The 13,495-nt window shown below is 45.1% G+C and overlaps 2 protein-coding genes across 2 annotated transcripts in view; both read right to left on the reverse strand.

Annotated features, from left to right (window-relative positions):
- Positions 1–681: 681 nt before the first annotated feature.
- LOC309384804 (uncharacterized protein) overlaps positions 682–13,495 on the reverse strand; it is a gene marked incomplete at its 3' end in the record, with an annotated part of 351,454 nt that continues 338,640 nt past the window's right edge. Inside the window, exons 1-2 of the mRNA XM_081938598.1 lie at positions 5,840–6,051; positions 682–2,081 (exon numbers count right to left, since the gene is read on the reverse strand). Of these exons, the coding sequence (XP_081794724.1) occupies positions 682–2,081; positions 5,840–6,020 (1,581 nt within the window). The 5' untranslated portion in view covers positions 6,021–6,051. Of the gene's footprint in view, positions 2,082–5,839 lie in introns of the transcript that reaches the window.
- Positions 6,798–9,958, reverse strand: LOC309383103 (uncharacterized protein). Its single transcript, XM_081935283.1, has 4 exons — positions 9,888–9,958; positions 8,948–9,542; positions 8,605–8,719; positions 6,798–8,323 (listed from the first exon to the last, which is right to left on the reverse strand). The coding sequence occupies exons 2-4, from the start codon at positions 9,350–9,352 to the stop codon at positions 8,073–8,075; spliced, it is 771 nt and encodes a 256-aa protein (XP_081791409.1). The 5' UTR covers positions 9,353–9,542; positions 9,888–9,958; the 3' UTR covers positions 6,798–8,072.

Here is a 13,495-nt window from a genome sequence, read left to right on the forward strand (position 1 = left end):
TTGTACAGGGGTTGTTTAATTGGATTTTTACCTATGTGTATGACTGTATGTATGTTTTTAATTTTTTCCTGTACACCGCCCCGAGTCTCTCCGGGGAGAGGGGGCGGTCTAGAAATTTAATAAATTAAATTAATTAAATTAAATTAATTCTGGCTGCAGTCAGCATGGGCAGTAATAAAGTAATAAATTTATACTTCAAGTTCCTTGTCCAGTAATCCTGAAAGGAAAACTTCTGGTTTTCAAAAAGACAGTAATAAATCTAGGAAGGGAAGGATTACTGGACAAACAAATTGATGTGTTTATACAATCAAGGATTATATCAGCTTTTTTGGCTGCTGCCCCCCCCCCCACGTGACTTATGTTTAAGTGATTGTTTATTAGGACTCCCAAGGTCCCTCTCACAATTACTATTTTTGAGCCAGGTTTCATGCAATCCCTGCCCAGGTGTAAAATGTTACTCTTCTCCACATTAAGTTTCATTGTGTTGGATTCAACCTTCTCTCATTTGGAGCAGAAAGGCACAATACGCATACACATACAAATCTACAGAGACATGGTGGGTCAGTGGATACTTCAGGCTAATTGCCCACAGCCAGGAGTTTGATTGTGGAGTGGTATATAAGCATTGTAGGTATGTAAGCATTGTGGAGTGGTATATAGGTCTAAGTAGAATTGCTTTTGCTATAGTTTCTCCCGAGCGTGAATCCTTTTATGAGAAGATAGATGACCATTCTGAGCAAAGATCTTTCCACATTCTGTGCATTTAAATGGCTTCTCTCCCAAGTGGATCTTTTTGTGTTTTTGAAGTCCACTATTCAGAGCAAAGGTCTTTCCACATTCCATGCATTTAAATGGTTTCTCTCCTGTGTGGGTCATCTTATGGGAAATAAGATTACGGTTTTGAGTAAAGCTCTTTCCACATTCCATGCATTTAAATGGCTTTTCCCCTGTGTGGACCCTTTTGTGGTGTCTAAGTCCACTGCTCTGAGCAAAGGTCTTTCCACACTCCATGCATTTAAATGGTTTTTCTCCTGTGTGGAGATTTTTGTGGCTTCTAAGTCCACTGCTCTGAGTAAACGTCTTTCCGCACTCCATGCATTTATATCGCTTCTCCCCTGTATGGAGCTTTTTGTGTTTTTGAAGTCCACTATTCAGAGCAAAGGTCTTTCCACATTCCATACATTTAAATGGTTTCTCTCCTGTGTGGGTCATCTTATGGGAAATAAGATTACTGTTTTGAGTAAAGCTCTTTCCACATTCCATGCATTTAAATGGTTTCTCTCCTGTGTGGATCATCTTATGGGAAATAAGATTACTGCCATGAGCAAAGGTCTTTCCACACTTCATGCATTTATACGGCTTCTCCCCTGTGTGGATCATCTTATGGGAAACAAGATTATGGCTATGAGCAAAGGTCTTTCCACATTCAATGCATTTATAAGGTCTCTCTCCTGTGTGCAGCTTTATGTGTCTTCTAAGTGTACTTCTATGAGCAAAGGTCTTTCCACACACCATGCATTTAAATGGTTTCTCTCCTGTGTGGGTCATCTTATGGGAAATAAGATTACGGCTATGAGCAAAGGTCTTTCCACACTCCATGCATTTATATGGTTTCTCCCCTGTGTGGATCCTTTTATGGATAGTAAGTTTCCTTTTTGTTCTGAAACATTTACCACATTCTAAACATTTATAAGGCTTCTCATTTCTGTCAATAGCTTTTTGAGATGTAAGGAAATTACTTCCAAGAGAAAGAATGAATGTCCCATTGTAATTTTGTCCCTTGTGTCTTCTTATAGCATCGTCTCCTTTGCTTTGGGTTAAATAGTGTTCATTTACTTGTACTTCAGGTTTGATTAGCTTCACACTTTTCCCAACATATTTTTTCCTTATTTTCTCTTGTTGGGCAAGAAAGTCTTGCATCGGAGCATCAGTGGAACATGAGCTTTCCTGATTCCAATTCTTTGACTGGTTTCTCTCATGGCTTTCGAATTCCATTCGAATTCCAAACTTCTCCATTCCATCTTTAGCACTGATCACTTGGAACAGTTCACAGGAATCTTGATTCTCCTGCCCGTTATTACCTTCAAAGCAAAAGAGAAATGAAAATGATAATAAGGTTAGAGGAAAAGATCAAAACGTAGAAAGTCAAGTGAATTTCCTTCTGAATGTCTCTGAAATTCCATTAGGTTGTATGTTTGCATGCCTACAGGGGTGTGATATAGATATGATGATTTCTATATTCATGAATCATGAAAGCTTTGAAAATATCTAGAAAACATCTCTTTCTTTACAATTATCTCTATACAAGGAAATCTCACTCAGAGTCAGTTTTGAGTTAAGGAACAGAATAGAATAACAGAGTTGGAAGGGACCTTGGAGGCCTTCTAGTCCAACCCTCTGCTTAGACAGGAAACCTTAGACCACTTCAGACAAATGGTTATCTGACATCTGAAAAACTTCCAGTGTTGGAAGCAAGCTGTTCCACTGATTAATTGTTCTAACTGTCAGGAAATTTCTCCTCAGTTCTAAGTTGCTTCTCTCCTTGATTAGTTTCCACCCATTGCTTCTTGTTCTGTCCTCAGGTGCCTTGGAGAATAGTTGGACTCCCTCTTCTTTGGGGCAACCCCTGAGATATTGGAAGACTGCTATCATGTCTCCCCTAGTCCTTCTTTCTCTTAAGCTAGACATACCCAGTTCCTGCAACCGTTCTTCATATGTTTTAGTCTCCAGTCCCCTAATCATCTTTGTTGCTCTTCTCTGCACTCTTTCTAGAGTCTCCACATCTTTTCTATATCGTGGCGACCAGAACTGAATGCAGTATTCCAAGTGTGGCCTCACCAAGGCATTATAAAGTGGTGTTAACTCTTCACGTGATCTTGATTCTATCCCTCTGTTGATGCAGCCTAGGACTGTGTTGGCTTTTTTGGCAGCTGCTGCCCACGGCTGGCTCATATTTAAATGGTTGTCCACTAGGACTCCAAGATCCCTTTCACAGTTACTACTACTGAGCAAGGTACCACCTATTCTGTACCTGTGCATTCCGTTTTGTTGCCTAAATGTAGAACCTTACTCTTTTCACCATTGAATTCCATAATAATAAGGGGAAACACCCAAGGAGGAATTAGGAGAAAACTTAAGATTTATTGGGGTGGGATACTTTCAACAGAGACCTGTGAGAACTGAAACAATTTTGAAAGAAGCTCCTTCTTCCCCGGTGTACCTTGGAGCAGCTGCTTCACGGTGTCCGTCTGGTGGGCAGGAAACCCCCCCCCCCCCCGCTCAGCCCATTCCTCGATCCCAGCAATGAAACTTTGGAGCGAAATCCCTTGCTGAAGCCTCCCATTGGCTTGTAAACGCTCTTCGTGCTGAGACTGGAAAGGTTGGGAGGTTTCAAGAATGGCTATTTCGCTGCCCCAAAGTCTCATGGCTCGTAAGGGCTCTTTGGCCGGATCTGGTACAGGCGTCAGTTAGCAGGGAACGGAGGCCTAAAGTACTTTACCGTGAGATCACACGAGACCAGTAATGCAAGATCTCAGGCTGCTAATATCGCAGGATCTCGCACTGCAGTATTTTAGGCCTTTGTTTGTTTAAGAACTGAAGGCTGCACAAGATCCAGGGCAAAGGTCTCTGAAAACGAAGAGGCCCTCCCTCTCTTTGCAAAGCATTTTGCCCTGGATCTCACGCAGGCCTTGGTTAGCAGAGAACAGAGGCCTTAAGCACTGCAGTGTGAGATCACGCAATTTCACTAAGTGCTCGATTTCCCACTACTGAGCTCACGTATCACTCACTACTTTAGGCCTCTTTTTCTGCAAATGCACCGGAGTAGGAAAAGGAATCAACAGCTCACCACATTGTCCTAGGCTACCATATTTTTCGGACCATAAGATGCACCTAGGTTTAGAGTAGGAAAACAAGGGGAAAAAAAGTGTTTTTGGCCTGGGTTTCTCCCTATACAGTCCGATACGGCATAAGAGGTAGTGAAAATCTGGCGTACAGGATAGGATCAGTAAAAAGACAGAAAGAAAGAAGGAAGGGAGGGAGGGGGGAAGGAAGGAAAGAAAAACAGCACAGCTATTTAGGACTAGAAGGCTACTCAGAGGTCATCTAGTCCAACCCCCTGCTGCAGCAGGAAACCTTACATTGTCTTGATTATTTTGGTGCCTCTAATGGAGAGGAAAATTGCCAGAAAGAAGAAGGAGTTTACTAGGACAAGGCTGCCATGCAGAGGAAGGCAGAGACAGTCTTTGACTTACGACTTCAATTGAGCCCAAAATTTTGGTTGCTAAGCAAGAGCGTTGTTAAGTGGCTTCACCAAATTTTATCCAATCCATGACATCTCCTGGTGAGTGACATCAAGTTGGCCACACCAACCCAGCCACATGACCGCTGAGCCACGCCCACAAAATAGGCCACACCCACAAAATAGGTAGTAAAAGGTTTTGAAACCCACCCCTGCTCCGCATGTCCCGTTTTTGTCATTCCCAGTGTCCAGAAGCACTCTGCATGCCACGTTTTTGGCCTCCCAAACCCTCTACACACCCCATTTTCAGCCTCCCCAAGGCCGGGGAGGAGAAAAACCCGATACACAGAGGCCACCGGAGGTCAAAGATGGGCCCATTTTTAGCCTGCAGGGTTCTTCTGGACACCAGGGAGGCCAAAAATGGGATGCGCGGAGGGTTTGGGAGGCCAAAACAGGCCCGTATTCGCTCTATAAGACACACTGTCAGCCTCTGCTTTGCTGCTCCCTTTCGGCTGCCATTGAAACGGGGGGGGGGGGGGAGAGATAATATGGTATTTGGGAGGGGAAGCTTCAGCACAGGAGTGAATGAAGAAGGGAGTGATTTTCTCACCATCTACTGCGTATGCTGCAGATAGTGGAATTGCCGCCAAGGCCAACCGTCCGGCATACCATCCTCATGATTGGTGTTGAAGCTGCAGCCCACAGGACACCTGTGGGGTGTGGGGATTGGACTGGGGGTTGGGATCACTAGGGGGAGGGAGTTGGGTCACATATTGATATCTATGATTACGTGCGCTTTTGCCTCAGATCTTGCTTTGGTTAGCTGCTTTCTACTCATAACCAGTAAAATTACTCTTAATTCTGAAAAATGGACTTGAGTGGTTTCTTTCTTGGTTACTGATGGAGGCTGCCCTGACAGACACAGACATTTTCACCCATTTTTTTTTTTTTGGGGGGGGGGTATCTTATAGTTTGAAAAATACGGTAAGTCCCGGCAGGGTGGGGTAAGGGAATAGGTAGGGCGAATGTTGCAGGGCCTCTGCTGTCATTCGTAATTGTGAACGACGGCCATGGTGCTTCAACATTCACAATTTCGAGACTGGGTCTCAAGTACTTGGGGGAGGGCTCGTCGTTACTTGGAATAGTCGCTAAGTGTACTGTCGTAACTCGGGGATTACCTGTACCCTAGGATGCTCTGAGTGACATTGCTTGAGGGCTTTGCTCTTGAATTGAATTGGGAGAATGCTCTTCCATGGGCTGAGTGTGAAAGTTCTGTTCTCACATAGTTTTGGAGGTTTCACAGGACAAATGACAAGACATTCCTCTCACGTGACCTCCAGAGGACACATAAAATCACACCTCATTCTTTTCAGCCTCCACAGATAACTTCAAATAGAAATGGAAAAATACAGATAAATAATGGCAGAAAAAGTATCTAAGCAAAGGGACATTGACTCTTTCTTTCCTTGGCGCACGAGAAGGCCAGATCCTTTCCTTCTCCCTCCCAGGAGACGATATCTGATTAGTGGTTTTTCAAATAAAAAACCAACTATAATCTGTCTTCTTGAACTCTCTGATTGGGGACTAGAAAACTCTTACCCAGAGAGACCACGTTCCTATGGTTTTCAAGCATGACTTCTGAATGCAGCGCTTTCTGGTCAGGATCCATCTGAGACCACTCCTCCTCAGAAAAAGGCACAGCCACCTCCTCGAAGGACACCAGACTCTCCTGAACACAGAAAAAAGAACAGGAGGATTTGCAAGACCTGTTCATCTTCATCAATGATTTAGACAAGAGGATAGAAGCGCAACTCATCAAATTTGCAGACAAGACCAAATTGACAGGAATACCAACACTCCAGAAGAAAAGCTCCAGATATAGAAAGATCGAGAGATTGGGACCCATCTAATGAAATGAAATCAACAGTGAGAAATGTAAGGCTCTACATTTAGGAAAGAAAAAAACAAATGCACTGCCATAGAATAGTTGATACCTGGCTCAACAATAGTAAGTGCAAGAGAGATTTTGGAATCCTAGTGGACAATCACTTAAACATGAGTCAGCAGTAGGCTACTGAGAGATAGAATCAAGATCACATGAAGTGTTAGTACCACTTTATAATGCCTTCATAAGACCACACTTGGAATATTGCATCCGGTTTTGGTTGCCAGATGTAAAAAAGATCTTGATTCTCTAAAAAGAGTGCAGAGAAGAGCAACCAAAATTATTAGTGGACTGGAAGCTAAAACATATAAAGAACAGTTGCTGGAATTGGGAATGTCTGGTTTTCATGAAAAGGACTAGGTTGTGACATGATAGCAGTGTTCCAAGAAGCAATGAATGAAAACTATTCAAGGAGAGAACCAACCTACAAGTAAAGAGGAATTTCCTTGTCGCTGCAAGGGTCGCGACACACTCGAGTCCGGATTCGCCTGTCTGAGCCTTCAGGGTTCTCCCTTGGGTGGGAGAACGAGCCCCGGTCCTCACCGGGAATTTGGAGGGTCCACACGTGGACGAAGGCCGCAAATCAAGACACCACACAAAGAGTTAGCTCGAGGTGGGCAAGCACAGAGTGCTTGGAGGGTGTATAGCTACATCCCTCTTGACATGTTCTGCACAGACCCTTTTATTAAGCAGTTTCTTTAAGGTGGGGGAGTGGACACATACAAGGAAGTACATTCAGTAATTTTCCACAAGAAGACAATTAATAGGTATGTAGTAGTTAAGGGGTTTTCAAAAACATCGCCTAATAATGCATCGTATACACAGTTAGATATTTGCAGTTAACCAACAACCTATGCAAACGCTATGCTAAGCTAGATAAACGGTTAGTTAAATATTGTGGTCAGCAAACATCCTATGCAAGCACTATGTATGTATGTTAAAGGTTACATTCTCATGGCCTACTTGCGTTTCAGCTTCAGCAAGGCCTGAACCAAACTACTGTCATGCATTCACATTTCCTAACATTGAGAACAATTAATCAGCGGAATGACTCACCACCAGAACTTGTGGGTGCCCCTACACTGGAGGCGTTTATGAAGAAATTGGACAGCCATTTATCTGAAATGTTATAGGGCTTCCTGTCTGAGCAGGGGGTTGGACTAGAAGACCTCCAGGATCCCTATCAACTCTGTTATTCTGTTCCGTTCTTCCCTAAATTCCCAAAGCAAAGATATGCACTAAGTTAAACAGCTGGGCATCACACAAGTCCTAATTTTAGGTGAGAAAATGGGCAAATCTGAAAATTGTTTTCACTGAAGAAATATTTGGGGAAGTTTTATCAAGTTGATTGATTCTGCAAAACCTTCAATGCCTTTCAGTAAAGTAATCCCACTTCTGGATCAATTGATCTATCGCTCTGTCTGTCATTGATTGATCTAGTAGTCTGAGCCATTCGCCGAAAGGAAGAAAACAAAGAGAAAATTCCCTGGGGAAGTCATTTCTCAGCCTTTGCAAAGCAGGAATGTTTGATCTCCTAATCGAGACACAAATCAGAGGATAGGAGACTATTTTTAGCCCAAAGTAACCGTGATTACATGCTCAGCATGGCCACTCCCTTTGGATTTCAATAGTCTGCCTTATTTGTTAATACAATTTGCTTATTTTTGAACTACAGGTTATAAATGAGGCTTTTTAAAAATGGAAATGTGGCAATGTGAGTAATTATTTATTTTTCATTAGCCCTGCACGATTTTGAGTCAATGAATGACAAACAAAATGGGCCTCTAGCAGTTCCTGCCACTGTAATACGTCAAAATGGGCCTCTAGCAGTTCCTGCCACTGTAATACGTTTCTTCCTACTTCTTCAAGCATTTTTAAAAAATTGATTCAGAGGAAGCTATGCTGGCTGACAGCAACTTGAACCTGCCTTTCTGCTTTCCAATTTGTGGAAGAACACAAAAAGAATCCAGGCCAAACAAGAGGGGAAAACAGAAGGAAGAGAGCTCTCTGCACACCCACTTCACTTTCGTGATGGAAGAATACATATCTAATATATTTTCCATTTCTTACTTGATTTGGAGGTTCAACCGCTGTTTGATCTCCGTCATAAAAACTAGAAAGCTTCATTCTTTGTTTCTCTGAAATTAATAAATAATTTCAAAATGCGTAATTAACAAAAGAGGAGGAGGTATTCTATAGAAGAGAAGAGAGAGTGAAGTAAGAAAGATGAGATCTTCCATTGCCAACTGTACATATTAAACTTTTTTATTGTATTTTGTTATATTCTGTATGGACTGTACACCGCTCCGAGTCCCTTTTGGGAGAGGGGGCGGTCTAGAAGCATCAAATATATATATATATATATAAAATAATAAATAAATAAATAAATAAATAATAAATAAATAAATAAATAAATTACCTCCTGAGGTGTCCTGACTTTGATCTTCCCAAGGGATCCTCCTGAAAAATAGCTCCTGGGGGGGATTTGATGGGTTCTTCTCTCCCTCAGGATCTCTGATCTCCACAGTGCAGCCCTTCAAATAGGAGGAAGGAAAAAAGAAGCAGAATTAATGTACCTCACACAACACAAAGTGGATTCTTATATTCGGAACGCAACCTCAAAGCCCCCAACATCCATAAGTGAGGTTCAATGAGAAAAGAATGGAATAATGTCCGACAAGAATCGGTGAATTGCCACATATTATGAATGTCAAAGAAGTTTGGGAAGGAGAATTCAAACACATTCTTTATTCCCTTCTGACCTTCTGCTCCTTCTGCTCCTCTGCCTGGCTCAGGAGGAAGCCTTCCGCCAGGGCCACCGCCTGGGAGCTGCTCTCTGCTCCACACTCCCGCACCCAGCTCTCCATCTCTGGGGGCAGGAGACCCAGGAGCTGCTCCAGAACCACCAGGTCCAACATCTGGGCTTTGGTGTGCTTTTCTGGTCTCAGCCATCGCCTGCAAAAGTCATGGAGTCGGCTGCAAAGTCTTCGGGGACCTTCAGCCTCCCGGTATTGGATGAAGTTCCAGGGCTGAACTTCGGAAGGGCGGATGGTTTCCTCCTCCAGGATCTTCTGCCCAGTCCTTGTCCAGAGCTTCCCCCCCTTCCCAGGCTGAGCAGCTGAAGGGCCTTTTCGGCTTCCCTCCTTGGCCGAAGGTTGTGTCTCCATCCTTTCTCTCTCCTGCAGAGCAACTCCAGGTGGGTCCAAGGACTCTGGTGGGTCTCCAGGTGCCTTTTCCTTCACAGGGGAATTTCTGGTGCCCCAGGACGGATCTCTGCAAGTTATTCCGCTCTTTGTTTTCCTCCCCAAGAGAAAAGTTTGCCTTGCAAAGACCACAAATGGCTTCCAGTTTCTGCATCTGAGATGGGATGAAAAAGAAAAGCCAAGAATTGGAAAGTGGAAATTCAGCCACTGAAGAACCTTCACCCAACCTGCCTCAAGAGGCTCATCCCAGTGCAGGGCCGGGAAGGAGGCAGCTGGTGAGGCCGCCCCGCTTCTCTCCCCCTCCGGAGACAGAATGGGGCCCTCGGGAGCCCGGTGCGAATCCTGCCTCCTCCTCGCCCGGCTTCTCTCCTCTCCTGCTGGGCCTCCCTAAAGCCGACCCTCCCCTCCTCCCACTCGGGCTCTTCCCGCTTCTCCTGCTTTCCCCTGCAGGGAGAGGGCGGCTGGGGAGAGTGGGACTCGGGAAGGGCCCGCAACTCACCCGGGGCACGACTGGATGTCCTCCCGCCAGCCTCCCCGCCTCCTGCGGAGCCCCAGCGGTTAAGGAGAGCGAGTGCGGCGTCCTAGAGAGGGAAAGCTCAATGATGTCACTTCCTTCTCAGCCTCCTCTGGAAAGTCAGCCGTGACGCTCGCCCTCCAGTGGGCCAATGGGGAAGCGCCTGGAGTTCCCTCTCTTGGCAGAAGGCGCCCCCTGGTGGATTTGGCGCAAAGTGCCAGGATAGGCCCACTTCATTGGGTCTGCATAAGACACTGTTTCTCAACCTTGGCGCCTTTAAGTCCTGCGGACCTCAACTCCCAGAATTCTCTGCTGGCTGGTTGGGGATTCTGGGAGTTGGAGTCCGGAGGACCTAAAGTCGCCAAGGTTGAGAAACACCGGAATAAGAGAAAAGAAGTCTCCGTGGCTGCCGCTGAGATATCGGAAGATGCCATCATGTCTCCCCTCCTCCTTCTTTTCATCCCTCATCCAGTTCCAGCAACCGTTTTTTTTATGTTTTAGCTCCACCTTTGTTGCTCTTCTCTGCACTCTTCTCTAGCTCCTCAAGATCTTATTTATTCATTAATTGTACAAAACATAAAGGAAAAAAGAGGAAATAGGAAATTAAGGGAAGGAGAAAGAGGAGAAAAGAAAGTCTGAGGTAGAAGAGAAAAGGGGGGGGGGGAAGCATTCCAGCCTGAGAATTCAATCTAATGGAGAAAATTTAATTCAATCTAATGGAGTAAATCAAAGTCGTTTTTGGTCTGTTTCTTTTGAACACTTTAAATGTGAAGATATCCAATTTAACGGCTGGAGAAGGAAAGGATGGTTTCAAACGCTCCGTTGTGGCTGAGTGAGGGCGGGGTCCCGCCTGAGGGGATCTGCGCTCTGATTGGTTGCTGCGGGTGGAAAGGGGGCGTTTCCCATTTTCCCGCCTTTTCCTTCTGGGCGCCGTTTGAGATTTACCTCAGGATGTTCCTCAATGTCTTTTGTGCTGCGAATGTTAAATACATTTATATTGATATAAAACTAGAAGTTTGTGTCCGTGTCTCCCTCTTCATTTGGACACCAGCTGCATGTTTCCTCCACATTAGACCTCTTCAGTTTCACCTTCCAGTCGTGGGTTTCTATTTTATCCCCTGATAGTATCGGCAGGAAAAACAGGTCCAGTTCCAAGAAGGGAATAAAATGGAGGCTGCTTAAGAAAGGAGGTTTATTGACGGGCAGAACCAAGAACGGCCTGCAGTTAGAAGAGAACAGAGCTGGAAGGGACCTTGGAGGTCATCTAGTCCAGCCCCCTGCTCAGGCATAGGAGAAGCTATATAACATCTCAGACAAATGGCCGTGTAGGTTTCCAGAAATCCGTCAAGCAGTGGTGTCCAAAATGTCTGTCTGCCTTACGCAGAGTTTCTTTGGCTTTTATGCAGTTTTAACAAGCAAAGCACAGAAAGCAACGGTTTTGTTTTTGGTTTACTCCCCCATTTTTCCCTTGTGAATCCAGAAGGCTATCCCAGCCAAGGTTGAATCTCACATAACTCCCTGATACGGCCTGGCTCTGCTCAGGGAGATAATGGGCTAAAAGATAACCGGCTACTTGAGATCACGGCTGAAATGCGCATGTCTGTACGTAACCTTTCCTCTTTTCCCACGCCTGGTTCTGCTAATTAGGTGAAGTTGTAGGTATTCAAGGTAGCCAGCTTTTGAGATCATGGTAGCTTGTTTGTTTTGTTTTTATTGGATTTATATGCTGCCCTTCTTCCAAAGACTCAGGGCAGCGTACAACATTAAAAACACACATCCTGAAAGTTAAAAAGAAATTAAATACATATCCCCCCCCCCAAAAAAAACCGAATGTATAAGACAATACATTTAAAAATGAGATAAAATTAACAGGCCAGGCCAGCTTGCTGGAAAAGCCAACTTTTTAGGGCACGTCGGAAGGACCGGAGGTCAGGGATTATGCGAAGCTCTGGGGGCAGCTCATTTCAGAGGGAAAGCGCTCCCACAGAGAAGGCTCTCCCCCTGGGGGTCACCACCCGACACTGTCTGGCCGACGGCAGCCTGAGGAGGCCAACTCTGTGGGATCGCACTGGACAGTGGGAGGCTACTGGTGGCAGTAGGTGGTCTCGCAGGTACCCTGGGCTTAAGCCATGGAGCGCTTTAAAGGTCATAATTAATACCTTGAATCGCACCCGGAAAACAATCGGCAACCAGTGCAGGCTGCCTAAAAGGGATGTAACATGGGAGCACCTAGGTACCCCCATGACAACCCGCGCGGCTGCATTCTGGACCAGCTGAAGCCTCCGGGTGCTCTTCAAGGGCAGCCCCATGTAGAGAGTGTTGCAGTAGTCCAGGCGAGAAAGGACGAGAGCATGAGTGACTGTGCATAGAGCATCCCGATCCAGGAAGGGGCGCAACTGGTGTACCAGGCGAACCTGGTAAAAGGCCCCCCTGGTCACGGCCGTCACGTGTTCTTCTAAACTAAGCCGCGTATCCAGGAGGACTCCCAGATTGCGAACCTTCTCTGAGGGGGCTAAAATTTCTCCCCCTATCACCAAAGATGGAACAAGATGTACAAATCGGGATGACGGAAACCACAGCCACTCAGTCTTGGAGGGATTGAGCTTGAGCCTGTTCCTCCCCATCCAGATCCGCACATCCAGCTTCCTACGCATGTCTTTACGTAGCCTTACCTCTATTCCTTCATCTCATTCTTTTTTGTTTTGTTTGACAAGGCATCGTAGGAGGGGTTAGTAAAAGAATCATAATCAAAAAAGGAACATCCTTGCAATTGTTTATACAGGGCATATACTTGACCCTGAGGCAATGCAGGAGAGGGTTTAGGGCAAAAAGCTATAATATACATATTGCCAAGAGAGGGAAGACACTGAACAAAACAGCACCCACCAATTAAAATAGCACAGATAATAACTAAATAACGTAGGATATTTCCCAACAGACCTGTGGGTAACCAAGCCCAAAAGCTTTCCCACCAAGATCCTAAGGTATCAATTTGCAAATCAGAGGCCAAATTGTGTAAAATATTGAGCTGATGCTGGATAGTTCTGACAGATAGGCTGGGCCATTGTCAGTTTTTAAGGAAGAGGGTTTACCTAAAGCAGTAATAGCTGAAAAAAGATGAGAAATAACATGATTAGCTGTTTCTCCTCGTTGAAATGTGGCCCAAAAATAAAAATAGATAAATGAATTTTGTTGGATTCGGGCAACGAGAGAACAGACTCCAGACACGTAGTGACTTAACAGCTCTTTATTAGTAGTAGTAGTGATCCAGCTTGCTCTGTGGTCTGAGGGTTCCCCTTTTATAGGGATCGGGTACGCCTCTCGACCAATCAGAGCGATACCTGTTTCCCGCCGTAGAGGCGGACCAGAGAGGAGACTTGCCGCGATATATGTTAATATCTAACACCCCTCCCCTCTTAGATGGAGCATTCCGGTTAGTTACATAGTCTTTCAAATAAGTGAGTGTTTGTCTCACCCGGGTGGAACGCCGTAGTTCGGGTTGATCGGAAGTGGTTGCAGGATCGGTTGTTTTCTCAGCTTCGCTTTCGGGGGTCTGCAGGCTTTCCTCGCTTTGGCGCCGTTCTGGTTCGCAT

This window comes from Natrix helvetica, assembly GCF_964273705.1.
Source record: "Natrix helvetica genome assembly, chromosome: 1".
In the NCBI taxonomy this organism is placed as follows: domain Eukaryota; kingdom Metazoa; phylum Chordata; class Lepidosauria; order Squamata; family Natricidae; genus Natrix; species Natrix helvetica.

Coding starts and splice junctions, on each gene's coding strand:
- LOC309383103 (XM_081935283.1), bottom strand. CDS start 9,352: ATGGAGACACAACCTTCGGCCAAGGAGGGAAGCCGAAAAGGCCCTTCA. Junction 8,720..8,947: donor AGGAGCAGAAGGAGCAGAAG/GTCAGAAGGGAA, acceptor TCCTATTTGAAG/GGCTGCACTGTGGAGATCAG. Junction 8,324..8,604: donor AAGTCAGGACACCTCAGGAG/GTAATTTATTTA, acceptor TATTAATTTCAG/AGAAACAAAGAATGAAGCTT.